General features: G+C 45.7%; 1 protein-coding gene across 1 annotated transcript in view; it reads left to right on the top strand.

The window, feature by feature from the left end:
• Positions 1 to 276: 276 nt before the first annotated feature.
• The window catches only part of LOC147688567 (multidrug resistance-associated protein 1-like), a 900,980-nt gene continuing 874,403 nt past the window's right edge, over positions 277 to 26,853 (top strand). Inside the window, exon 1 of the mRNA XM_086941435.1 lies at positions 277 to 997. Coding sequence (XP_086797561.1) covers positions 956 to 997 — 42 coding nt within the window. The 5' untranslated portion in view covers positions 277 to 955. The remainder of the gene's footprint in view (positions 998 to 26,853) is intronic.

Genomic DNA, 26,853 nt, shown 5'->3' with positions numbered 1-26,853 from the left:
CCGCGAAATATAAATATAATGCAATAAAAAACAAGCATACATCAGGTACAAGTTGGATAGCAGCAAAGGCCGCCAGGCCGAGTAACGAGTAACGTTGGAACGGGCATTAAATGAGCCGCAGGTTAGAAGGGGCGAGTCTGGGTGAGGTCGTTGACTGCAGCTGAAGTTACAGAGGCCGCAGCAGAAGCCACAGGTTGTCGAGCAGGGGATGGCGGCAGGTATTCGAGTGAAATTAATGATGACTTGAGATGAATAGCAGGAGAGACAGCAGAGGGCGCCAGACCGCGTGTCTGAGGGAAGTTAAAGAAGGCGAAACATGATTCACGGGTTGGACAGCTGGGGCACTGGGCCAGGGTGTGGTAGTCTAGGTACGCAGCACGCAAGCAACAGGTTGGACAGCAGGGGGCGCCGACGTTGACACCTGAGCCTCACCAAGTTGGTCTCAGAGTGCCTGGCACATTGAGAAACTCCGTCCATCCTAAACAGAGCGGCGGCTGGCACGCGAGCTGCCCCGCACCCTCCTAGGGAGCCGGTACTAAACGCCCGACGTTCACAGCCTCACCCGGAACTGCAGGCACCGCTGAACCCGGCTAATGTCCCTGCCGCCCGCTGGGCTCGGAGGAAACGGCGGCGCGCGCCTCCTGAACACAATACAAAGGAGGAAGCGACCACCGGGAAGCTAAAGAGAGCCCAGCTTGACTTGGGGACCTTGTTTTCCATCCTTGCCTGGGAAGGGAATACTCCCCGAGTCGGCTCGTTTGTTCATTATCCGCGCTTCCCCAGGATGGACGGGGTGTAGCTCGAGGCAGCGAGCCTTCCTCCCGGCCCAGCAGGGCAGCAGCTGCAAACCCTCCCTCCCGTGATGGGCTGTGCCCGGCATCAGTGCCGCCCATAAAGTGCAGGCGGCAGCCTTATCTGACCTGGCTGTCACGCACACGGCTGTTCATTAGACAAAATGGACTGGATTTGCGGAGGGAACGATTCTGCAGCAATATGGGTAAGTATTGCCCCTCTTTATTTTAATTAAGAAATACGCGTTTGTTTGTATGTATCTTTTGGTTTAGGGGTATATAGTTTTCTCTTTCTTTTCATTTTTTGCACTTCAACAGAGATTTCAAGGTTCTCATGAACGGCACTATTTAATGGTTTTGGAACATAAAACAAGTCATTGGGACTTTTTAGATTGAGTGAGAGCTCTGAAGGGTGCGAGTTTGAACCGGTGCTTGAGAAGTCAGGTACCAGGTTTCCCAGTGGCATTTTAGAGTCGTCATGTGGGGCTGAGCAGGGTAACGAATTAGAAATGGGATTTTACCATCAGAGAGGAAGTCTTAACGATTTCTGAGTTCTCATAGAAGTCCAGTGTTTCATGTTAATTTGTAACTTTATGTAAAACTTTATGTAGCTGCATTGGCACGAGGAACGCGTCTTTAATCCGCTTGGAACGAGTCAAAGCTGCAGGTAAAACGACATATGCCTGCTGTCACCTATTAACTTTTAGCCGTCATAGTTGAAGTACAACTGAGGGCACCATAGGTTATATTGGAGAGCTATTTGATTCTCAAAATATATGCTGCCATGAGGAGAACGTTACCTACTCAATGTCTTCACTAACAATGGAGACGAGAGAATGTGGAGGTCAACTCCTTCAAACTCCGTTCCTAGGGGTCCGTCCAGGGTCGGACTTGGACTGAAAATAGTCCCAGGAACCACAATAAAAGTTACACCCATTAGGGAATTAGAATGCTTAACAAAGTCCCATGTTTGCAAATTGGTGCAGTTTTGAAGTTGTAAAGATGCTATAGAAGTGTTTTGCAAAGTATGGAATACAACATAGATTTGCACTTGCTGTGGGCAATGTTTGGCAATGTTTGTGGACCTGTTTCGTGGTATGCTGGCCCGGTTTTTACAGTTAATTTCCCTGAAAATATCTGAGAAATCAACAGTAAAAACCTGCCCAGTAGGCTACAAAACCGGTTCACCAACAGCTAAAAAATAAACACACTGACCTTTCAGAACAGCACATCAGGCACTGCCTGATTGCCGTAGAGTCGGGGCCACTGGAATTATGTGACAGGGAAGTACCAAATTATCCTTATGTGCCATGATGTGGCACATTGTTTTTTGATAGTATTCAATTTATTTTATACTTTTAAACATAGTAGTAATACTGTTTAGGCAAATATTTCACATCATTAGTACCAGTTTAACAACCAAAAACAGTCATAAGCAAATGATAGATGACCAGTTTACCTTAGTGAATGGCCGTCAAACAATGCAGAAACATTTTACAACACAGTTTTAGTAACTTTTAATCAATTTGACCTAGAAACAAGCTTTGTTTTGTCAAAACCTGAAGATTATGTAGGAGATGATGGGCTGAGTGGTAAGTAAAGCAAAATCATAATTAAGTGAAAAAGCAGCAGCCACTTAATTCCAGTGGCCCTGCCTAGAGGCCAGTCTGAACTTAAACCCATGGTATTTGCATCAGGTTCGTCTCCACAATGGATACACAAGGAGATGATGGAAGGAGCGCTGAAACTTTTCAGACACTCACCCCCAGTCACAGATCTGGGTTGAATCCAGTATCGTTCTTTAGCTCATTTCGCCACCACATTTCTGGTCCAGCAGCAGAAGCCTTTCAACTGCCACTCATAGAAATTCTTAGCAATGAATTGTGATAACAGTGCTCTCTGTGCCTTGCTTATATCGCATATCAGGGTATTGAAAATGTGCTGCATATCTGTGGAAGCATGGTCATGTAGTGGCAGGTCTGGAGACTCAACACAGACTTGGGAGCCCAGATTTAAAAAAAGAGTATGGAAGGAGATACTCTCCTCTTTCCAACAATGTCTTTATGAATTAATTTGTGCTCTGTAATTGAGCCATGGGTGTTATTCCAGAGCAAGAATTCACCTACTAGACAACAGGGAGTATAACAAGTGGTGTGATTGGCTTTAGCACATGGATCGACCCTGCCCCCACCTTTCACAGCCTAAGCCTTTCCCGTCCCTGAGAGGTGCTCAGCAGTTTGTTTCCAGCAATATACAGCTCTTTGACGGGAGAGACGCTGCTTGATTGGACAAAGTTGATTACACAACAAGTCTCTCACCCTCCCTATCTCCTAAACGACAGTTCCACTTCCCCTTGGAGTGATTGAGTGTGGGTAGTAGTGGAAAGTTTCACTAGAACCCAGAAATTGCACAAGTGGGGGAAATCCCCCGACTGCACTGTGGCATCCCACACCCTCCACAACCTAAGCATTATTTTCCTCCCTCTCCATTGAGAAGTGAGCAGCAAAAGTTTTCCCTGCTGGAAATTGGAAACCTCTACTAGACATCAGGTTGGTTCGCTGACAGAATATCAGCACCTAAAATATCCCTATACCACAATGTTGAGTTTTAAATATTGATGTAAAAAATATCAACATCCTATATTTATAATGGTAAGTACAAAAATATCAAAAAAGAATATCGACGTCAAAAATATGGTTGTACAAAATATCGATTTATATATATATATATATATATATATATATATATATATATATATATATATATATTCCTTTTTCCTTCTTTTTATATTTTACATTTTATTTTTTTATGCAAGGAAATACATCAGTGGACAAAAAAAAAGAACAGTTCCAAACATAAATATAAGATTACATACAGACTCCAGAGAACAAAGGAAATTAAATCCATTCCGCAATTGGCACCCATATTTTCTTTCCCAAAGCCCTTCTTTTAACACCCTTAGACTGATAAATAGCAGACTCCATATTGTACATAAACAATAATTTCTCTCGCCAGTTGAAAAAAGAAGGAGGTTCAGAGTTGATCCACTCCCTAGTAATGCATGCTCTGGCTACTGCCATACAAATGAAAAGAAGACAAGTTAGTGGTTTAGATCTTGGAATACTAGAATCTATACCTATTATCAACAGCTCTGCAGTTATCTTGATGTAACAATTAAGAACAGAAGAAAAATACATTTCTATTTGATGAAAAAAATCCCCAAGCTTAGGGCATTGAAAAAACATGTGTATGTCGTCAGCTGCGTACAACCCACAGCGGTTATATTTCGTTCCCACCGTCGTACTCCATTTGACCACTTTGCTAGGGGTGTAGTAGAGGTCGTGTATACACATAAAAGGTTGGGATTTCATAATCCCGGTAATTAAGATTTCAGACGCTAATTTAACAGATTCTAGAACATCAATATCCGGGATCCCTAATTTGCTAACCCATTTCAACTGACAATGCTCTAAATCATCCCTAAATTCCTGAATCAAACAAAAATAAAGAATGCCTATCGGAGTTTTTCTATGCAAGTGTTCCATAAGGGGGACTTTGCTCATACTATCATCAGTAATGGAGGAAGAGCTTTGAAGAAAACTACGGATCTGAAGGTATTTAAAAAAAAATTTTTTAGTTAACAGAAACTTATCCTGAAGTTCCTGAAACGAAGCAAGTTGGCCATTAATATATAAATCGCCCAAGTAGTGTATTCCTTTCTGCTCCCATCTAATAGTAATTAAGTCACAGAAAATCGTAGCTGGTGAAAGACCGGGGGCGGCAATCGGCGTATAGGCATTCAATTTGCTTAATCCCAAATGCTTCCAAACTTTTTGCCACACACCAAAAGCTGTCTTCAGCGTATTAAATTTGGTTTTCTTGTGATAACTAGGTCCAATCACCTTAAGAAAACAAGCTTTGGCTTTTTCACCCATAATCATTTCGAAAATTGAAGGTGTTTGACAGAAAGGAATACAGGCTCTATCACCGATTATCAGTGGGGTGATGTATATATATATTTTCCAAATCACTTTCTTTATATAAAGAACTGGGTGGCACTCTACCAATACATTTCAAAAGTTCTAAAACGATTTTATTTCACAGGATTTCCAAACATCCAAACCACCAATGCGTTTCGATCTCCTGCTGAGATCTTGTTCACATGGAACTTTTGAAACATATTCGGAAAATTGCAGTGGTTTGCTCAACTGCGGGGTTACGCACGGCTGGAAGCAGCGCCTGAACCGTGCAAAGAGCAACAGGTTGAATTATACATATGTATATATATATATATATATATATATATATATATATATATATATATATATATATATATATATATATATATATATATATATAAAATAATAATAAATATATAAAAAAAAATAAAAAAAATAGATGTAATATAAATTTCAACACATATAACAAATAAACGTAATTAAAAAAGTTAAAACACATATAATAATTAATATATATATATATAGATATATATTTACAATTTTTTTATAAACTATTAATTAATTAATTTTAATTTATTTTATAATTTTACATTTATATGAAAATGTAACAACTATATATATATATATATATATATATATATATATATATATATATACATACATACATACATACCAATAACACGACATCTATTAAAAAAACATTCATTATAAATTGAATCATTAAACTATTTAAAAATCTTCAAACTTAAATTTCCCACTCCAGTTAGTGCAACAGTAGGAAAGTGTTGGATAGCGGAGGGATAACATTTACTCCTCTCACTCCAGTCAGTGAAACAGTAGGAAAAGTGTTGGATAACGGAAGGGTAAAATTACTATTCACACTCTATGAGTGCAACAGTCGGGAAAGTGTTGGATAGCGGAGGGGTAAAAATTACTATTCCCATTCCAATGAGTGCAACAGTAGGGAAAGTGTTGGATAGCGTAGAGGTAAAAATTGCTGTTATAAGTTTTTATATGTGATATTTATTCCATGCAAAGGGTTGAAAAATAATTAAGCATTTAAGCTGTTATAAATTATCACAAAGGCATATAAGTGAAAAGTATTTCTACTATGTCTATAAGAGGTTGCACTGCACTGGCACTTTAAAAGCGATGTGAAAAATCAATGAGATGTCATGTGATCAAGGGAGGGATCTCCCGAAACGCGTCATGGCGGCATTGGCGAAATAAAATAATGCACTAATGAAACCTGGGTCTACGCTTGTCTGTTCAAGTCTGGAGTTGAAGTAAAAGGCGAGTTGGAGCAATATATATATATATATATATATATATATATATATATATATATATATATATATATATATATATATATATATATATATATATATATATATATATATATATATATATATATACACATATATATATATAAAAAATAACAATAAATATATTAAATAAATGTAATTAAAAAAATAGATGTAATATAAATTTTAACACATATAACAAATAAACATAATTAAAAAAGTTAAAACACATATCATAATTAATAATTATATATATATAGATATATATTTACAGAATTTTTTATAAACTAATAATTTTAATTTATTTTATAATTTTACATTTATATGAAAATGTAACAACTATATATATATATATATTAAAAAAAAATTCGTTGTCTTGGGGGCAGGGGGGTCTGCCAATAAATCACTTTTCCACAAATCAAGCTCAGAGTGCCGTCAACTTTTGCGAAGAAGAAAGCGAGTGTGTGTTACCAATATATATATATATATATACATACATACATACACAACATCTATAAAAAAACATTCATTATAAATTGAATCATTAAACTATTTAAAAATTTTCAAACTTAAATTTCCCACTCCAGTTAGTGCAACAGTAGGGAAAGTGTTGGATAGCAAAGGGATAAAATGTACTATTCCCACTCCAGTCTGTGCAACAGTAGGGAAAGTGTTGGATAGCGGAGGAGTAAAAATGACTATCCCCACTCCAGTCAGTACAACAGTAGGGAAAGTGTTGGATAGCGAAGGAGTAAAAATTACTATTCCCACTCCAATGAGTGCAACAGTAGGGAAATTGTTGGATAGCGGAGGGGTAAAAATTACTATTCCCACGCCAGTGACTACAACAGTAGGGAAAGTGTTGGGTAGTGGAGGGATATAATTTACTATTCCCACTCCAGTCAGTGCAACATTAGGGAAAGTGTTGGATTGCAGAGGGGAAAACATTAGTATTCCCACTTCAGTCAGTTCTAAATTAAAAACAAACAAGATATCAACAATTTTTTTTTAACCCCTTAGGTGCTCATGATGGAATGGTCCCGTCATGAGCACCAGTGCTCCTGTGTTCATTACGGAACCATTCCGTCATGAGGACAGGGGCACGAAATCCCTTTACTGCAAACAGCAGAGGATTTCCATTTTTTTGGGGGCCTCAGGAGGTGGGGAAGAGCTTCCCCAACCCCCCGAGGCCTTTTACAAATTTTCAAACTAATGACGATGGTGCGCATGGCGCGCTGTTGTCATTAGATTGAGAACAAAAAGTTTGAATGTTTCAGTGCTCGTGGGCCTATCTCAGCTCCCGAGCACCAAAACACTTGGGAGAGGTATCGTTGGAAAGGGGAGAATCTCCCCCTTCCAACGATACCCTTCCAGTGGATACTTGCTTGGGGATCGCCCAGGAGGGCTATCCCCAGCTGGGATACACTCACTAGCCATCAGGGAGGGTGGAGCAGCCCCTTGGGCAAGGGCCTTCACTCCCCCCATTTAATTTTCTCAGACAGTTTTTTTATATGCCAGGGGTGGTGGCTGCCCAGAATAGGCATTCCAAAGCCCCCACCCTACACCCCCAACAAAGGAATAAGAGTTTCTGCCCCCAGAGGGCAGATGAGGTAATACGGCCACATGCATCATTGTTGCTGGTTGCGATTTCTTAATTGCCAAAATTAAGGAATCGCAATTAAGAAATCGCAAAAGGCTATGCATTAAGAATTCGCAATATTTTTTGTGATTTCTTAAATTTCCTTAATTGCGATTCACAATTTGCGAATCACAATTAAGGAATTCCTTCCCATTGATTCCTATGGGCCTAGAGGCCCACAGGAATCAAAGGGAAGTCATTTTCAATTTGCGATTTGCAATTTGCGAATCGCAAATTAAAAATGCAATTTCAAGGGTGCAGGGGGGGTCCAAAGGACCCCCCCTGCACCCCTGAAATTTAATTTTAAGTGCACTGTTCACACACACATGCCCCAAGGGCATGTGTGTGTGTAAAATGAAACTTTTTCAAAAATTCACTTTTGTGCATTTTTGAAAGTTTTCGCAAATTACCATGAATGTCAACTTCATGGTAATTTACCTCTCCCTATTTGCGGATTCGCAAATTGAAAATGTTCATGCATGGCATTTAAGAAATCTAAAATTGCGATTTCTAAAATGCAATTGCAATTTTAGAAATCGCAACATGATTGCGATTTCTAAAATTGCGAAAAACATGATGCATCCCAATTTTGTCAATTGCATTCGCAAACGGCCGAAAATTGCGATTCGCACCGTTTGCGAATGCAATTCACTATGATGCATGTGCCCGTTAGTCCCTGATCTGCCCCATGAGGGGGGGGGGGGGGGGGGGGGCAAACAGCCTACTAGGCCCCAGGTCATTTTTTTTAATACATACGTAGGGGTGGGGGCTGGCCAGAATGGGCATGCAAATACTCCTACCCCCCCAAAAAAATGTCTTTTTACCCCTCTTGGGAGGCAGATGGAGCAATAGTCCCCAATCTGACCCTTGGGCGGAAAGCATCCTAGATGCCATGGATTTTTTTTATACTTCAGGGGTGAGGGCTACCCAGAATAGGCATGCGAAAGCCCTCCCAAAGAAGGAATATGACTTTCTAAACTCTCCAGGAGGCAGATATGGACAGTAGCCCCTGATCTGCCCCCCTGGGGTGGCAGAAAGCCCACTAGGCCTCAGGGATTTTTAAATATATATATAGGTAGGGGTGGGACTGCCAAGAACGGGCATACAAATACTCCCACCCAAAAATACAATTCTACAGTCTTTCTGCCCCTCCTGGGATGCAGATGGGGTAATAGCCCCTTATCTGCCCCCCAGGGGGGGGGGGGGCAGAAAGCCCGCTAGGCACCAGGGAATTTTATTTTTCCAAAGTTCGGGGTTGGGGCTAGCCAGAATGGGCATGCTAAAAAATTCCACAGTCTTTCTGCCCCCCCCTCAGATGGGGACAGTAGTCCACACAAGGCCAACAGAGATTAGTTTATTTATACGTTGGCGGTGGGAGCTGCCCAGAATGGGCATGCCAATGCCCCTACCCCAAACCCCCAACAATTACCACAGTCTTTTTGCCCCCCCCCCCGGTAGGAAGATGGAGGCAATATACCCTTATCTGCCCTTTTTTTGGGGGGGGGGGGGCAGAAAGCCCACTAGGCACCAGGGGTAAATATTTTTCAAAATTCAGGAGTGGGGGTTGCCCAGAATGGGAATACCACTGCCCCTATCCCCCCAAAAAACATGCCACTGTCTTTCTATCCCTCCCAGGAGGCAGATAGGTGGAGTAGCCCCTGATCTGCCCCCGGGGGGGCAGAGAGCCCATGAGGCGCCAGCGATTATGCTGGCTTTTTTTATACGTTGGTGTGGGGGCTGCCCAAAATGGGCATCCCAATGTCCCCACCCACCCACACAAAGGAGCCACAGTCTTTCTGTCCCCCTTGGGGGCATATTGGGGCAATAGCCCCCAATTTACCCCCTCCACAGGGTGGCAGAAAGCCCACTAGGCACAGACTTTTTTACGGAATGTTCCTACCTCTGGATTTTGGGCCCTAGCACAGCTGGCACCCACGGAAACCTAGCAAACTTGTAAATTTTTTAAAGCTAAACACCCCGGGTGATCCAGGATGAGGTGACTTGTGTTCTCTTTTCTCGGTTCTGTTACCCAGAATCCCTTGCAAACCTCAAACATTGTAACAGAAAATCCACATTTTCCTCAGATTTCTGTGATGGAAATTTCTGGAATCTGCGCAGATCTGCAAACTTCCACCCACCCCGTATTCCCCAAAGTCTTCAGATAAAAATGATACCTCATTTGTGTGGGTAGGCGTAGTGCCTGCAACAGGAAAAGGACTAAAACGCAACATGGACACACCACATTTTTACAGTAAAGACTGACCCTTTGTTTGCAGAGCACCTAGCTGTAGATTTTGAGCCATAGCTCTGCCGGCACTTGGGGAAACCTAGCAAACCTATATATTTTTAAAAAAGTAGACACCCAGGGGAATCTAGGATGAGGTAACTTGTCTGGCTTTCACCAGGTTCTGTTATGCAGAATCCCTTACAAACTTAAACTTTATAAAAAAAAAACACATTTTCCTCACATTTCTGTAGTGGAAAGTTCTGGAATCTGCGTGGATCCACAAAAGTCCACCCACCCCACATTCCCCAAAGTCTTCTGAGACAAATGGTATCTCACTTGTATGCGTAGGCCTAGTGTCCGCGACAGGAAACGGCCCAAAACGCAATGTGGACACACCACATTTTCACAGTGAAAACGGACCCTTTTTTTGCAAAGTGCCTAGCTGTACATTTTGAACCCTAGCTCTGCCGGTACCTAGGAAAACCTAACAAACCTATATATTTTTGAAAACTAGACACTCGGGGGAATCCAGGATGGGGTGACTTCTCTGGCTCTCACCAGGTTCTGTTACCCAGAATCTCTTGCAAACCTCAGAATTTGTCCCCCCAAAACTTTATCCTCACATTTCTGTAGTGGAAAGTTCTGGAGTCTGCATGGATCAACAAAATTCTACCCACCCCGCATTCCCCAAAGTCTTTCGAGAAAAATGGTACCTCACTTGTGTGGGTAGGCCTAGTGCCCGCGGTAGGAAATGGCCCAAGACGCAACGTGGACACACCAGATTTTCACAGTGAAAACTGATCCTTTTTTTCGCAAAGTGCCTAGCTGTACATTTTGAACCCTAGCTCTGCCAGCATCTAGGAAAACCTAGTAAACCTATACATTTTTGAAAACTAGACATCCAGGGAAATCCAGGATGGGGTGACTTGTCTGGCTCTCACCAGGTTCTGTTACCTAGAATCCCTTGCAAACCTCCAAATGTGTCAAAAACACACATTTTCCTCACATTTCTGTGGTGGAAAGTTCTAGAATCTGCTCGGATCCACAAAATTCCACCCACCCTGCATGCCCCAAAGTCTTCTGAGAAAAATGTTACCTCACTTGTTTGGGTAAGCCTAGTGCCCGCAACAGGAAACGGCCTAAAAACGCAACGTGGACACACCACATTTTCACAGAGAAAATGGACCCTTTTTTTGCAAAGTGCTTAGCTGTAGATCTTGAACCCTAGCTCTGCCGGCACCTACGGAAACCTAGCAAAACTATATATTTTTTAAAACTAGACACCTAGGGGAATCCAGGATGGGGTAACTTGTCTGTCTCTCACCCAGAATCCCTTGCAAACCTCAAACTTCGTAAAAAAACACATTTTCCTCATATTTCTGTGGTGTAAAGTTCTGGAATCTGTGTGGATCCACAAAATTCCACCCACACCGCATTCCCAAAAGTCTTCAAAGAAAAATGGTACCTCACTTGTGTGGGTGGGTCAAGGACCCGCGACAGGAAAGGGCCAAAAACCTTTTGAGGCGACATCAAAATTACCTATCACAAAACAACCTGGTTATGCAAGGGGGTCCCATGAGTTTTTGGCCCCGGGCTCGGCGGCCATCAAGGGAAACCTACCAAATCCACACATTAATTTAAACTAGACTCCAAGGGGAGTGCAGCAAGGTATGGCTTGCGAGGGTCCCCCAAAATTTCCCTACCCGGAATCTCCTCCAAACCTCAAAGTTTGTTGACAAAATCATTTTTTTCTCACATTTCTGTGTGGAAAAGTTGTAGGATCACTAAGCAGACACAAATTTCAAACCACCCAGTGTTCCCCCAGGTCTCCCTATAAAAATGGTACCTCACACGTGTGGGTAGTCATAGTGGCTGCAACAGGAAATGGCCCAAATCATACTGTTGAGACTTCCAAATTACCTATAACAAAACAACCTGATTTTGAGAGGGGCACCTGTTTTTTTGGCCCCGGGCTCGCCTTTATCTAGGGAAACCTACCAACCCAACACATTTCTAAAAACTACAGACCCTGGGGAATCAGATGAGGTATGGCTTGCATGGATCCCCCAACGTTTCCCTACCCAGAATCCCCTGCAATCCTCAAATTTAGCTGAAAAAACCTAATTTTCCACATATTTGTGTGTGGAATCAAAGTGCCGGCACAAATACCCTACTCCACAGCGTTCTCCTTAGAGTACCAAGTAAAATGATACCTCACTTGTGTGGATGTCCAATGCAGAATTGGCTAAAAACGTATGTTTAATAAAATGTAGCGCTTAGAATTTTTGGTGCTATACCCTAAATCCCTATGTTTTGGGCTCTTCCCAGTTACAGGCCCTTGCCCCACCCACACAAGTGAGGTATCATTTTACTTGGGAGAATGAGGGAAATGCTGTGGGGTAGGACATTTGTGCCGGCACGGTGATTCCACTTGAAAATATGTGGAAAATATGTTTTTTCAGCTAAATTTGAGGTTTGCAGGGCATTCTGGGTAGGAAAACCTTGGGGGATCCATGCAAGCCATACCTCACTGGACTCCCCTGGGTGTCTAATTTTCAGAGATGTGTGGGTTTGGTAGTTTCCCAAGATGGCCGCCAGCCGGGGCCAAAACCCAGGTGACCCCCTTTGCAAAACAAGTTTTTTTAATAATGGCACCTTTTAATAATAATTCCCTTTTAAGTTATTTTTAACAGATGTAAGCGTGAATTTCACGTACCAATTTTAACATGACCCAAGCCCCGTTCCACCACGGCTCGTGCCATTTGTTGTGGAGGGCTGGTCGAACCGGAAAGACTTCTGCTGACTTCCGGGCCAAAGGGGGCAGTCGATTGCCTGTGCGCCATTTCACTGCTGCATTGACATAAAACAGGATGAAGCAGCGGACGCACTGCGGACATGCTCTGGCGTGCAGAAGGCGCACCTAAGGCAAGCCCGTCTGCGCCCGTCCGCGCCTGGACCAGGCCGCAGGAACGCAACAGACAACCTTTATTTCCTCAGCAGACATGTTGGATTCCTCCCAATATGGGTTCCAACAAGGGCATGGCACAGAAACTGCCCTGATCATGGCAGCAAAGGAGATACGGGCAATACTAGACACTGGTGCCAATGCCGCCTTGATCTTGTTGGATCTATTGGCGGAATTTGACACCATGATATTCTAATCAAAAGACTTCAAGAGGTAGAAGTCAGGAACTCCGCTCTAAAGCTGATCAAATCTTATCTGAACAAGATGTATCAATATTTTCAGATCGGTAACTCCTGCTCAGAGCAGATCACTCTGCCATGTGGGGTGTTGCAGGGCTCCTTGTTAAGCCCCACTTTGTTCAACTTATATGTGACCCCTCTAGCCAATAGCATCAGGCTGTTCGGTTTCACACTGATCTCTTACGCAGACGACACCCAAATTGTGGTGTCCATATCAAGCAGCCCCGAGTAAACATCTGACTGCTTTACCCAATGCATGTCCCACATAAATCAGTGATGGGTACAAATTGTCTAAACCTTAATGGGATTAAAACAGAGGTTCTCCTACTAGGATTTGATACCTCCTATTGGTCACGGAACTGGTGGTCTCCCAGTATGGGAGATCACCTCACCCAAGTCCATAAAGTGAGGAATCTGGGCATAATTTGTTATGACAAACTGACCTTCCAACACCAGATCAATAAGGTCATCTCCCAGGCCTTTCTAACATTAAAATCAATCCATAAAGTGCGTGCTTTCATCCCCCTTGAAGCAGTAAAAACAATAGTGACGGTTCTGGCCATGGCTAGACTGGATAATGGAAATGCCTTATACTTAGGCCTTCAAAAACAACATATGCTTAAACTGCAGCAAGTGCAGAATGCAGCCGCCACAATGCTGCTGGACATCCCCAAATTCCAGTCCATCTCAGAAGGTCTAAAAAACACTCCACTGATTTCCTGTGAAGAAAAGGATTGAGTTTAAATCCCTATGTCTGGCGCACAAAGCAATGTATGGAAACCGACTAGCGTTCTTGAAAAAACACCTTACATGGTACCTTCCACGCAGACACCTACGTTTAGCACGAAACAAACTCCTCCAGCCACCAAAATTTAAGAAAGCCCACTGGGGAGGAAGAAGTTTTGTCCTGGGTACAGTGAAACTTTGGAACTCGCTCCCATTAGATATTAAAAGCTGCCCAACGTTGTTTGGATTCAGAAAGGTGCTAAAGAAATGGCTATTCTCAATCTAAGCTACACCATCTCCATCTGAATCCCTGGTATAGCCCTCCGCATAGCGCCTAGACGCCTTTGAGCATTCGTGCGCTATATAAATCCCATAATCAAATCAAATCAAATTGATAAGTAATTTTGATGTCTCCTCAATATGTTTTGGGCCCTTGCCTGTCGGGGGTACTTGACCCACCCAAATATATGGAAAATCTGTTTTTTTCAGCTAAATTTGAGGTTTGGAGGGCATTCTGGGTAGGAAAACGTTGAGGGACTCACACAAGCCATACCTCCGTGGGCTGTGGGTTTGATAGGTTTCCCTAGATGGCGACGAAGGCCGGGACCAAAAACTCATGTGACCCCCCTTGCAAAACCAGGTTGTTTTCGGATACATAGGGGGCACCGGCGTTTTTGGTCCCGGGGTCGGCAGCCATTTAGGGAAACCTACCAAACCCACAAATTTATGAAAACTAGAGACTCAGGGGAGTCCAGGGAGTTGTGGCGTGTTTGGATCCCCCAAAGTTTCCCTCACAGAATCCCCAGCAAACCTCATATTTTGATGAAAAAATCTAATTTTTATAACATTTCTGTGTGGGAAAGTTCTGGAATCTACGTGGATCCACAAATCTACTACCACCCATCATTTCCCCAGGTCTCTGGATAAAAATGGTACCTCACTTGCGTATGTGGGTCAAGACCCTGTGACAGGCAAGGTCCCAAAACGTATGGGGGGGCGCTAGAGGGCGCACACGCTAATGGCCGCACTTCCGTGAGGCTCTGGCTGCCTGGCCAGTAAAATCCTGACATTATCCGCTTCCCCTGCATGCTGAAGCCTACAAACCGCACCGAGTGCGAGGCTGAGGGTCCTGCCGGTCCTGTCTGACTTTGGAGGGAATCGGAGACACTGGGCCCGAGTTATGAAGCGGTGAGCGGCCACCGGATCAGGGCGACGCGGAGAGCAGCGGAGGTGCACCGGGAGCTGACCTACGTGAGGCCGCGGCTTCCCACGAGGCAGGTGGGCCTCGACACCCCTGACGGCGGCCTGCGGAGAGGGCGGCCGGAGGAAGATCTGAAGGCGGCTGACGGAGGTGAGTCTTGCCGCCCCCTGTGAGCACCGGGGCGGGGGACGGACGGGACGCCCCCCCTTTTTGTCTGCCACCGGGTGGCGATCCCGATCACCTCGGAGCGCAGCGCCTGGCTCTGCCGGAGGGAAGAGGGACACACCCGGCCAGTGTACCTGCCCCTCCGACTGCATCCTTGACTGGCCTGCTGGACACTGCTGGCGTCAGGCACAGGGGCTAGAAGCCCGGAGGATCACCCGGCTGATCGAGCTGGCGATCGCACACTGGACCTGAGCTGAACTGGCAACATTGCGCTACCCTCCACTGCCGGTGGGCCTGCACCTTTCAATCCTGCACGGCGCTGCTGAAACGGGCTGAGCGCTTGATCCCCAGGGCGCCCTGGTCACTGCATCTGGGAAGGGGATTCACTACCCCACCTCCTACCTTAACCTACCCTGATAGAACTCGGCGCAGTGAGGGTGACTGGCTGGAGGGCCCTGAACTGGTGGGGAGACGTCTACTAACCACGCGTCAGCGTCCGGCCCCGGACGGCGGCACCGGACTGAACACCATGGGCAAAAACGACGCCAAACAGGCGAAACTGTCCTTTGAGGCCGCGCCCACCAAGAAGCCATTGCGAGGCGCTACGGCCTCTAATGGGGCCCCAGGACCATCAGCTGCTGATACATCTCTTGCGTCGACCGCTCCAGAGCTGCGTCTGCTTTTTGACGAGATGCGTCAGGGCTTCGCAACGATCGTAGATAAGGTAGACCGCTTATCTTCCAGGATGGACGGAGTTGCACAAAAGTTGGAAGTCCACGAGGAGCGGCTCACGGAGGCGGAGCGGCGCATCTCAACTGCGGAGGACGTATCCAACACTCATGACACACGGCTCACCCGGATGGATAATATCCTAAGGGTAATCGCAGCTAAGAACGAGGAATTGGAAGCCAGGAGTAGACGCAATAACATCCGCGTCACGGGGGTTCCAGAATCCACCAACACAGGTCGGATGGAAGACTACGTGGAGCGTATCCTGACCACCGCCATAGGTAAAGAGGCCTTCTCCAGCCAGTTCATTGTGGAGCGGGCGCACCGTTCTCTGGGTCCAGTCCCTAAGCCAGGGGCACAACCTCGACCTATTATAGCCCGCTTACTCAATTACCGCGACAGGGATGCGGCGCTGAGGGCGGCCCGGGCTACTCGGAACTTGGCCTGTGACGGGGTACAGTTCTCAATATACCCAGACTTTACGCCCATGGTACAGGACCAGCGTAGAAAATTCCTGGATGTAAAGAAGAAACTTAGGGATATGCAGATTGACTACGCCCTCCTGTATCCTGCACGCCTCAGGGTGACCCATCAGGGCAAACAGCATTTCTTTTCGAACCCGCAACAGGTCGAAGACTACGTAAAAAGGCTCCGGTCGGCCAGGAGGGAAAGGCGCAATGATGAGGAGGAGGAAGCCGCGGAACATCAAGCCGAACAAGGAGACTAGTAGTGGGGAGACTTCAGCTCGACTGCTAGATAACTACTCAATGCACTATGGGCACAGCTTTCGGAAGTTGTGGGCCCTAGAGGATGAACCTGGCCTGCACTACATATGGTGATGTCACTGAGAACTATCTGGCCTCATGAGGGGACTGCTGCCGAGCGACTGACAGCTGCTCATCGCATTTTACTGTTCTTTTTTTCTTTTTCCGAAGCCGTGCAGAGGCAGGTCATGGAGGGAGGACATATGGATTGTGGAAAGATTTACGAATAACGAGGGCTTCCTCCCTTCTTGTTGTTTATTCCTTTTTTTTTGGATGTGTACATTGCTGGCCCTGGCGGTGGCCGGGAGACGGAGATTTGCACGAGAGATGAGAACCTTTGCCACCGACACGTTACTGGTCGTTGCCCAAGCACATTTGCTCGACCTCCGGATGGAGGAGCACATTTGAGTTGCATTGAGGTGTCGGGGGGGGCTTTGGCCTGCAGGGGCGATACAAACCAGGCACCACCCCACCTTCTCTGTCTTTCCCGTATGCTGCATGCGGATGGGGAGGGGAGTGTTGGGGTGTTTCAGTGTGGACCTCTTTTGCTCCCGATAGGGAATTCCCCACATGGTTTTTCTAATGTTCTGGGACACATGGGTTGGGGCGGGGGGGAGGGACAAGGTACTGGCAAGTTTGGGTTGCTTCAGTGGGAGGGGGGAGGGGACGGACAGTCAGGGCTGGGTGACTGTGCGCGTGAAGGGGAGTATAGTTCTTTTGTTAAGCTGCTAGTTGTTCGAAGTGGCGAGTTTGATGCGTATGGCAATTGTGGCGAGAATGCAGGTGGTACGGATGACATGTATGGGAGTATGATTGATTGGGGGGGGTTACACTTGACGGTGGAGTTGGCGACGAATGGTACTGGTCGATTCAGAGCTGGGGCATTGGCTACCGGCTTCATACTTGGATTGAAAGACATCTATAGGCGATAATGTGTTGGATAAAGTTGTCATATTGTCTTGGAATGTCCGCGGACTCAATGATCCCCGTAAATGCAGAAATGTGCTTGCATATCTAGATCGGCACCAGGTGCAAATAGCTATGCTCCAGGAAACCCACCTTAGGCCGAGTGGTACTCCCAAGTTTGCGAATCGGTGGGCGTGTGAAAGAGAGTTTTCCTCTTATTCTACATATTCTAGGGGGACGGTAATACTGGTCATTAAGAAACTTCCATTCCAAAAGCTGGGTGTGCGACTGGATAAGGAGGGGAGGTATGTCATCCTTTGGGGGAGACTAGGATCTGATGTAATAATGCTTGTGAACTGCTATGCACCAAATGTCGACACTCCTGGATTTTTCTTGTCATTGTGGGGCCACATGTTGGAGATTGAGGCTGCGCACATTGTCTGGGGGGGGGACTTTAACTTATCATTACATGACACGATGGATAGATCCGACGGTAGTGGACATTACAACATGAACGCCACAAACACGCTTCAGGGGATACTTACGGAGGCGGCACTGGTAGACAGTTGGAGGCACACGCACCCGGCTCTCAGAGAAGGCACTCACTTTACAGCACATGCGCGTTCATGGGCAAGGATTGATTATTGCTTCATCTCACGGGGACTTGCTGGGGGACTAGTGCAAGCGAAACATTTGCCTCGCACCTATTCGGACCACTGTCCAGTATTGACCGTTCTTGAGGTACCCGGGCACACTAGGGTGAGACCGCCATGGCGGCTCTTCCCCTCGGCCTTGCTAGATCCCGTCTTTAAGCACGAATTTGGAGAAGAGATCGAAGCCTTTTTCCCTAGAAACAAGGGTTCTGTGGAGAAAGTCGAAACCATCTGGGAGGCGTTTAAAGTTACCGTCAGGGGCGTCACAATCTCTAAAAGCTGCGGGATATTGCGGAGCATAGTGCGCACTTTACACACACTCGAGGGGGAACTTAGGGCGTTAGAGGTGGAAATGGCGGGAAATACCAGTCCTGAGTTGGCAGCAAGATTCAGAGCTAAACTGTCGACTTATGAGGAGGAGGCGGCCAGGGAGGTAAAATTCCGAGGCAAATATTGGACAGCTAGACGGTACTGCGAGGGGGACCGACCGGGGAAGGTATTGGCGGCGCTCACGAGGCACCAACGCTTTGCCTCTCATATCCTAGAGATCTCTGATAAGGAGGGGAAGATCCATCAGGATTCTGAGGGGATTCGGGACACCTTCCTGCAACACTACAGACGCCTATACTCCACACAACAGGAGGGAGAAGTAGAGTTCGGTAATTACCTGGACGATATAGCGCTCTGCTGGTTGAGTGACGGGGACAGGGGGTTCTTAGGGTGCCCTTTCGAACTGGACGAGGTCCGGGAAGCGATCATGTCCCTCAGTAATGGCAAAGCGGCTGGGTTGGACGGCCTACCGGCCGAATTCTATAAATGTTATATCGACATAATGGCGCCGGTATTGAAAGAGGTCTTCGAGGAATCGCTGGAGGTGGGGATTTTGCCGGGGTCCATGAGGGAGGTGGCGATCACCTCACTGTTGAAGCCGGGTAAGGATCCGAAGGACACTGATGCCTATAGACCCCTGTCCTTACTGAACTGCGACACGAAGATCCTTGCGAAAATTTTGGCTACTAGGTTATCCCTGTTGATGACTAAACTTGTACTTCCGGACCAATCTGGATTTGTTCCAGGGAGGGCCACGTCCCACAATCTGCGCACGTTGTTCTCGTTAATCCCCACCATCACTCCCGAATTGCCGGTTGCTGCTGTGTTTCTGGACGCCACCAAGGCGTTCGACTCGGTGGAATGGGGATACCTGCTGGCCATCCTGGGTAGGATGGGGTTCCCCCGGATATTCATCGCTTGGGTGACATTGCTATACACTTCCCCAGTCGCTAGAATCGTCATCAATGGGGCGCTGTCGGAACAGATGCCGATAACGAGAGGCACTAGGCAGGGATGCCCTTTGTCGCCCTTACTATTCGCCCTGGCGATAGAACCGCTGGCCTGCAGGATACGACAACTGCACAAAGACAGGGCCTTTTACTGCAACCAGCGGCAGATAGGCATCTCCCTCTATGCAGATGATGTCACACTGTATGTGCGTCACCCGCAAGATAACCTCAATCCACTTTTGAGAGAATTTGTAGCGTTCGGAGGCATATCTGGAGTACATATTAATTGGCAAAAGTCACAACTCTTCCCCCTCACGGCATCGGTCACCCAATTTCCGCTGGACTACCCCTTGGAGTGGTGCAGCTCTGACTTGAAGTATCTGGGGATTACAATATCGCTGGACAAGGCTGACACCATCCGATTAAACTACGGCGTAGCCATCACACGACTGACTGACAATATCACGCGTTGGCTGGCACTTCCCCTTTCGATGGCGGGTAGGGCCTCCCTGATCAAGATGGTCGTCCTCCCGCGATTCTTATATTTATTCCAAAATATACCGTATTACCCAGGCGCCTATTTCTTCAAAAGACTTCGCTCTGAACTGCTTCGCCTGTTTTGGGGTGGTAAACAACCGCGCATCAGGTGGTCGGTCCTTACGCAGCCGTATGACAGAGGCGGCTTTGATGTGCCCGACCTGGAAATTTATTACCTGAGCGCACAGGCGCAACATGCTTACTACTGGATACGGCCCGTTCCTTTTATGCCGCAGGTCGCCGCGGAGGACTGGGTAGTGCACCCACTGCCTCTTGAGGGCATGCTAATGGGAGAGGTTGGAGATGTTGAGACGCCCGCCACTACTGTGACTTGCACGATCGATGCCTGGCGGAGGGTGACCAAAATGCTGGACGCCCTCCTACTGTATTCGCCGGCACTGCCACTGGCGTATCATCCGAGACTATCACTCCTGCTGGAGGGAGGTTTCCGTTCGATGTGCCGCCGCATAAATCTTACCACGTGGGGTGACCTCTTTCAGGATGGCCTATTCCGCACCAAGGACCAGCTGTTCCAGATTACCCCCCCCGACGCCTATGGAGGTGTTCTATTACATCCGGCTACGTCAGGGTATGCGAGATATTCTCCCTAACTTCCCGGAGGAACCAGGGACGGTGCTGCCGTTACATGTTATGCTCGTATCAGATGGGAGACACTTGGTGTCTAAACTCTATGCTGCCGTTCGAGAACACCGACCGATCTCCCTGGCTAAGGCTCGGACTGACTGGGATTCGGAACTACCAGCCGACCTCACAGACGACCAGTGGAAATATTGCTGCTCGGTCACGGCTAGAATATCCCCCAGCTCTCGAATGAAAATTATTCATTATAAGTTTGTGTAAAGGTGCTATTACACGCCGGTCAGAAAATTGAGATTTGGCCTCTCAACGGATGATAGATGTGCTAGATGTCGCATGGAAGGCGCAGGGTTCCTGCATCTGGCTTGGGATTGTGGGGCAATACAGGCATACTGGGGCCAGGTGCACGCTGCCCTTCAGGTGATGATAGCCGGCCCTCTCCCGTTGGACCCGATAGTGATGATCTTGGGTCATACCAGGGATGTGCCCAGAGCGGATCGCAAGTTTGTTGACATCGCGCTATTACTCGCTAAACGGAGGGTTGCTTGCAGATGGGGGAGGGGTAGAGCGCCAAAGTTCAAGGAATGGCTGGATGACCTCCAACACTGTCAGGAACAGTATGGCGTCTATACGGAACTGATGCCAGCCCGATGTGCTCCCAGTGACATCTGGTCCCCTTTACGGGTATACTGGTTGGCTCAGGAGATGCACACCGACTCCTCTGGGGATGATGACCTGGACCCTGGCCCGTGAGCGCATTGACACTGTGCATTACAATTGCCTCACTACATCCGCACTACATGCTACATATGGGGACACCTACATTGAGAAACGTCGATAGACCCGGGGATGAAGAGCGGTGGAGGGGATCTTGGTCAGAATGGGTCATGTGACACAACGCCTGAGTCAATTGTCCCACACCTCCCTCTTGGAAGCGACGCTGCGGGGCGGAGGGGATATACACGCATCATTTAATGTAGTGGCAAGGGACGGCTGATGACGAATTGGTGGAAAGGCACGGCGCGCCGCCCTTAGTCGACATTCATGGGGCCCAGGCACAACCACGTCACACGCTGAGATGCAGTGCTGAGCTGCGCACGCTAGGTACACATAGCTAACGACACTGAGTGGGTTCACGTAGCTGGCTATCAGGTATAGACAGAGATGATGCGGGGCTGGGATGGACAGTGCCACTGTGCCTGTGTTGCTCGGGCCCCATGGTAGCGCAGAGGGTTGGAGTCTCCCGGCCTGAACTACTCCTTGCTCCTCCCCCCCCCCCGTACCCCGGATGAATGAGACGTGATGCCCATACTCGACTAGCAGCCTAATGTGACACATTGGGAACTGTATATGTAAAGTGCTGTTTGCAATGTTAAAATGGAACTTGTACACATTCTCGTCTTTCTCTCGACTGCTGGTCCTATACTGTCATACGAAATTGTACATGCTGTGATGGTCATGCCTTTGTGTTGTATGCATCTAATAAAGGTTTAAAAAAAAAAAGGTCCCAAAACGTATTGAGGAGACATCAAAATGACCTATCAGAAAACAACCTGGTTTTGCAAGGGGAGTCACCTGGGTTTTTGGCCCTGGGCTCAGCGGCCATCTTGGGAAACCTACCAAACCCACATATTTCTAAAAACTACACACCCGGGGGGAGTCCAGCGAGGGATGGCTTGCGTGGGTCCTCCAAAGTTTTCCTACCCAGAATCCCCTGCAAACCTCAAATTTAGCTGAAAAAAATTGCGTTTTTTCTCAAATTTCAGGGTGGGAAAGTTCCGGAATCTACATGGATCCACAAATTTCCTACCACTGAGCGTTCCCCCAGGTCTCCCGATAAAAATGATACCTCACTCACGTGGGTGGGTCGAGTACCCGCAACAGGCAAGGGTCAAAAACAACCTGGTTTTGCAAGGGGGTCACCTGGGTTTTGGGCCCCAGGCTCAGCACCATCTTGGGAAACTACCCACACATTTCTGAAAAGTAGACACCTGGGGGAGTCCAGCGAAGTATGGCTTGCATGGGTACCCCAATGTTTTCCTACCCAGAATTCCCTGCAAACCTCAAGTTTAGCTGAAAATATCACTTTATTCTCAAATTTCTGTGTGGGAAAGTGCTGGAATCTATCAGCCAGCGTTCCCCCACGTCTCCCGATAAAAATGATACCTCACTCGCGTGGGTGGGTCAAGTACCCACGAAAGACAAGGGCCCAAAATGTATTGGGGAGACATCAAAATTATCTATCACAAAACAACCTGGTTTTGCAAGGGGGTCATTTGGTTTTTTGGCCCCGGGCTCGGCGGCCATCTTGGGAAACTACCAAACCCACACATTTTTGAAACCTAGACACCCGGGGGAGTCCAGCGAGGCATGGCTTGTGTGGGTCCCTCAACGTTTTCCTACCCAGAATGCCCTCCTAACCTCAAATTTAGCTGAAAAAAGCAAATTTTCCACATATTTTTGGGTGGAATCACCGTGCCGGCACAAAGGTCCTACCCTACAGCGTTCCCCTCTGTCTCTCGATTAAAATAATACCTGTGTGGGTGGGGCATGGGCCTGTGACTGGGAAGAGGCCAAACCATAGGGATTAAGGGTATAGCAACGAGAATTTTAAGCGCTAAATTTTTTTAAAATAAGTTTTTAGCCAATTCTGCACTAGACACCCACACAAGTGAGGTACCATTTTTCTTGAAACACCACAGGAAATGTGAGGAAAATTTTTTTTTTTTTTTTTTTTTTACAAATTTTGAGGTTTGGAAGACTTTGGGGAATGCGGGGTGGATGGAATTTTCTGGATCCACGCAGATTCCAGAACTTTCCACCACATAAATGTGAGAAAGATGTGTTTTTTTTTACAAATCTTGAGGTTTGCAAGGGATTATGGATAACAAAACCTGGTGGGATCCAGACAAGTCACCCCATCCTGGATTCCCCTGGGTGTCTAGTATTGAAAAATGTATAGGTTTGCCAGGTTTTTCTAGTTGCCAGCAGAGCTAGGGTTCAAAATATACAGCTAAGCATTTTGCAAAAAAAGGGTCCGTTCTCACTGTGAAAATGTGGTGTGTCCACATTGCTTTTTGTGCCGTTTCCTGTCACGGGCACTAGGCCAACCCACACGGGTGATGTACCATTTTTCTCAGAAGACTTTGGGGAAGGCGGAGTGGGTAAATTTTTTTTGATCCACGCAGATTTCAGAACTTTCCACCATAGAAATGTGAGGAATTTATTTTACAAATTCTGAGGTATGCAAGGGATTCTGGGGGACAGAACCTGGTGAGAGCCAGACAAGTCACCCCATCCTGGATTCCCCTGGTTATTTAGTTTTCGAAAATGTATAGGTTTGCTAGTTTTCCCTAGGTGCCAGCAGAGCTAGGGTTCAAAATATACAGCTAGGCACTTTGCAAAAAGAGGGTCAGTTTTCACTGTGAAAATGTGGTGTGTCCACGTTGCGTTTTGTGCCGTTTGATGTCACGGGCACTAGGCCAACTGTTGGGATCTGGTCCCTTTTACTTTAGAACCCTGATGTGTGAATGTTCCCTGCGTGGAACAAGGAGTGTGTAGTGTTCTGTCCACAGCTGTTGCTGCCGGGGAGTCGCTGTAACTGGAGGCAAGAAAGTATTCTCCCGCCCCATATCTGTGTGGAGACTTACTTCATTTCACCAACCCACACAGGTGAGGTACCATTTTTCTCAGAAGACTTTGTGTGGAATGCGGGGTGGGTGGAATTTTGTGTATCCACGCAGATTCCAGAACTTTCCACCACAGAAATGTGAGGCTTTTTCTTTTTTTTTTTTTTTTACAAATTCTGAGGTCTGCAAGGGATTCTGGATAACAGAACCTGGTAAGAGCCAGACAAGTCACCCCATCCTGGATTCCCCTGGGTGTCTAGGTTTCAAAAATGTATAGGTCTGCTAGGTTTTCCTAGGTGCCGGCTGAGCTAGGTTTCAAAATGTACAGCTAGGCACTTAAAAAAAAGGGTCAGTTTTCACTGTGAAAATTTGGTGTGTCCACGTTGCATTTTGGGCCGTTTCCTGTCACGGGCACTAGGCTTACCCACACAAGTGAGGTACCATTTTTCTCGGAAGACTTTGGGGCATGCAGGGTGGGTAGTATTTTGTGATTCCAAGCAGATTCCAGAACTTTCCACCACAGAAACCTGAGGCAAATGTGTGTTTTTGACAAATTTAGAGGTTTGCAAGGGATTCTGGGTAACAGAACCTGGTGAGAGCCAGACAAGTCACCCTATCCTGGATTACCCTGGGTGTCTAGTTTTAAAAAATGTATAGGTTTACTAGGTTTCCCTAGGTGCTGGCAGAGCTAGGGTTCAAAATCTACAGCTAGGAACTTTGCAAAAAAAGGGTCAGTTTTCACTGTAAAAGTTGAGCCGTTTCCTTTCGCGGGCACTAGACCTACCCACACAAAGTGAGGTACCATTTTCATCGGGAGACTTAGGGTAACACAGAATTGTAGAGCAACTGTTATTATCTATTGACTTTCGATGCTCGTCTGCCTTCCAAATGAAAGACAATGTGGAAAAAAGAAGTCACTATGAAAATTGTCCTATAATTCTCATGCTAGTATGGGTACTCACAATTTTGGAAATGTGCAAATATCTACTATTTCTAAACTCTATATTTTGTTCCAATTTCTGAAACACATAGGTGTCTTTCATACCGAGTTTTCCATGGATATATTTTCCCAAATTAATTGCTATATACCCGGTACATAATAAAAACCATTGCAAGACGCTGCTCAGTTATTGGCTCTGGGTTCGTCGGGTTCTTGGTGAACCTTCAAGTCCTATATATCACCACAACCAGAAAGGTCCAGTGGATGTAATGGTATATTGCTTTCTTTCAAACAGCTGTCATAATTAGAAAAAGTTACAGGTGAAAACGTTGGCACAAATAGCTGTTTTTTTCAACAAAGTTTCAATTTATCCTATATTCAACTGTTAGTTTCTGTAAAGAAACCTTGGAAGATCTAAACAAATGACCCCTTGGTGAATTCAGACTGTTGTCTACTTTTTGAAAATGTGTAGTTTTCCAGGATCCTTTATTGCTTTCATACTCATTTCTAACATAAACTGGAAGAAGGTTGAAAGCACAACAAATAGCAAAAATAGGCTATGTCCCAGTAAAATGCCAAAACTGTAACACATTTTGGTTTTGTGACAAAAGTCTGTCAGTCCCTAAAAGCTGGTAAAAAGGGTTATTTCAGCACCACAAACCCTTTGTTGATACAATTTGCAGGGAACAAAACAGACACTTTAATTTGAAGCACTTTCCCCCCCAAAACAAAATTTAGATGTATTTTGGCTAATTTCTGAGTCCACTCCAGGGGAATCCACAAACCCTGGGGACCTTTAGAATCTGCATGATGTTGAAAGAAATGGACACATATTTGGCCTGGATGCCTTATGTGGTCAAAAAGTTACAGGGGCCTAAGTGCAAACTACCCCAAATAGCCATAAAAAGGCTTAGCGTGGGGATGGGGGGATGGGGGAGGCCTAGCAGCGAAGGGGCTAAAATTAACATAACAAAAAAAAAATCAAAAATAATAATATATTTATTAAAAATGAAAAAAATAGATGTTATAATGTTAAAAACATATGACAAATACCTACAAATATTATATTAAATAAAATAAAAAACTAAATTACAAACAAATACATAATTTTAATTAGAAACTATTTAGAAACAAAAACATTAATTATTAAATGAATTTAGCTTGTTTATTTCCTACCGTATAACACCACACAATTTACAATCCAGATCTCTTTAAAAAAAGTGTACTTCCATAATTAACAAAATTATCAATTAAAGAAATATTATTAATTAAAAAACAAATTAAAACACATACAAATTAATGAACTTACCACCCTTTATCCCTATAAAACACAACCCACAGCTAATAATAAACTGTAAAAAATATATTTACACAATTAAAATGTATTTTCAATCAAATATACTAATAGTATTTAACAACTAATTATAATGTAAGTAAAATTAATTTATTCCCCTCCCTTTACCCCTATAAAACCAAAACTCACCCAACAAATAAACAATGACCCTAATTAATTATCAGTTAATTAATTATATTAGCCCCCCCCCACCCCCCTAGCAGCGCTAGGGGGCGGGGGGGGGGGGCCGTGCGGCGCGCCCTTGCTGG

The sequence above is a fragment of the Lissotriton vulgaris genome, chromosome 10 (assembly GCF_964263255.1).
Source record: "Lissotriton vulgaris chromosome 10, aLisVul1.2, whole genome shotgun sequence".
NCBI lineage: Eukaryota > Metazoa > Chordata > Amphibia > Caudata > Salamandridae > Lissotriton > Lissotriton vulgaris.
The sequence above is the reverse complement of the archived record's forward strand: the minus strand, read 5'-3'. Positions and strand labels throughout refer to the sequence as shown.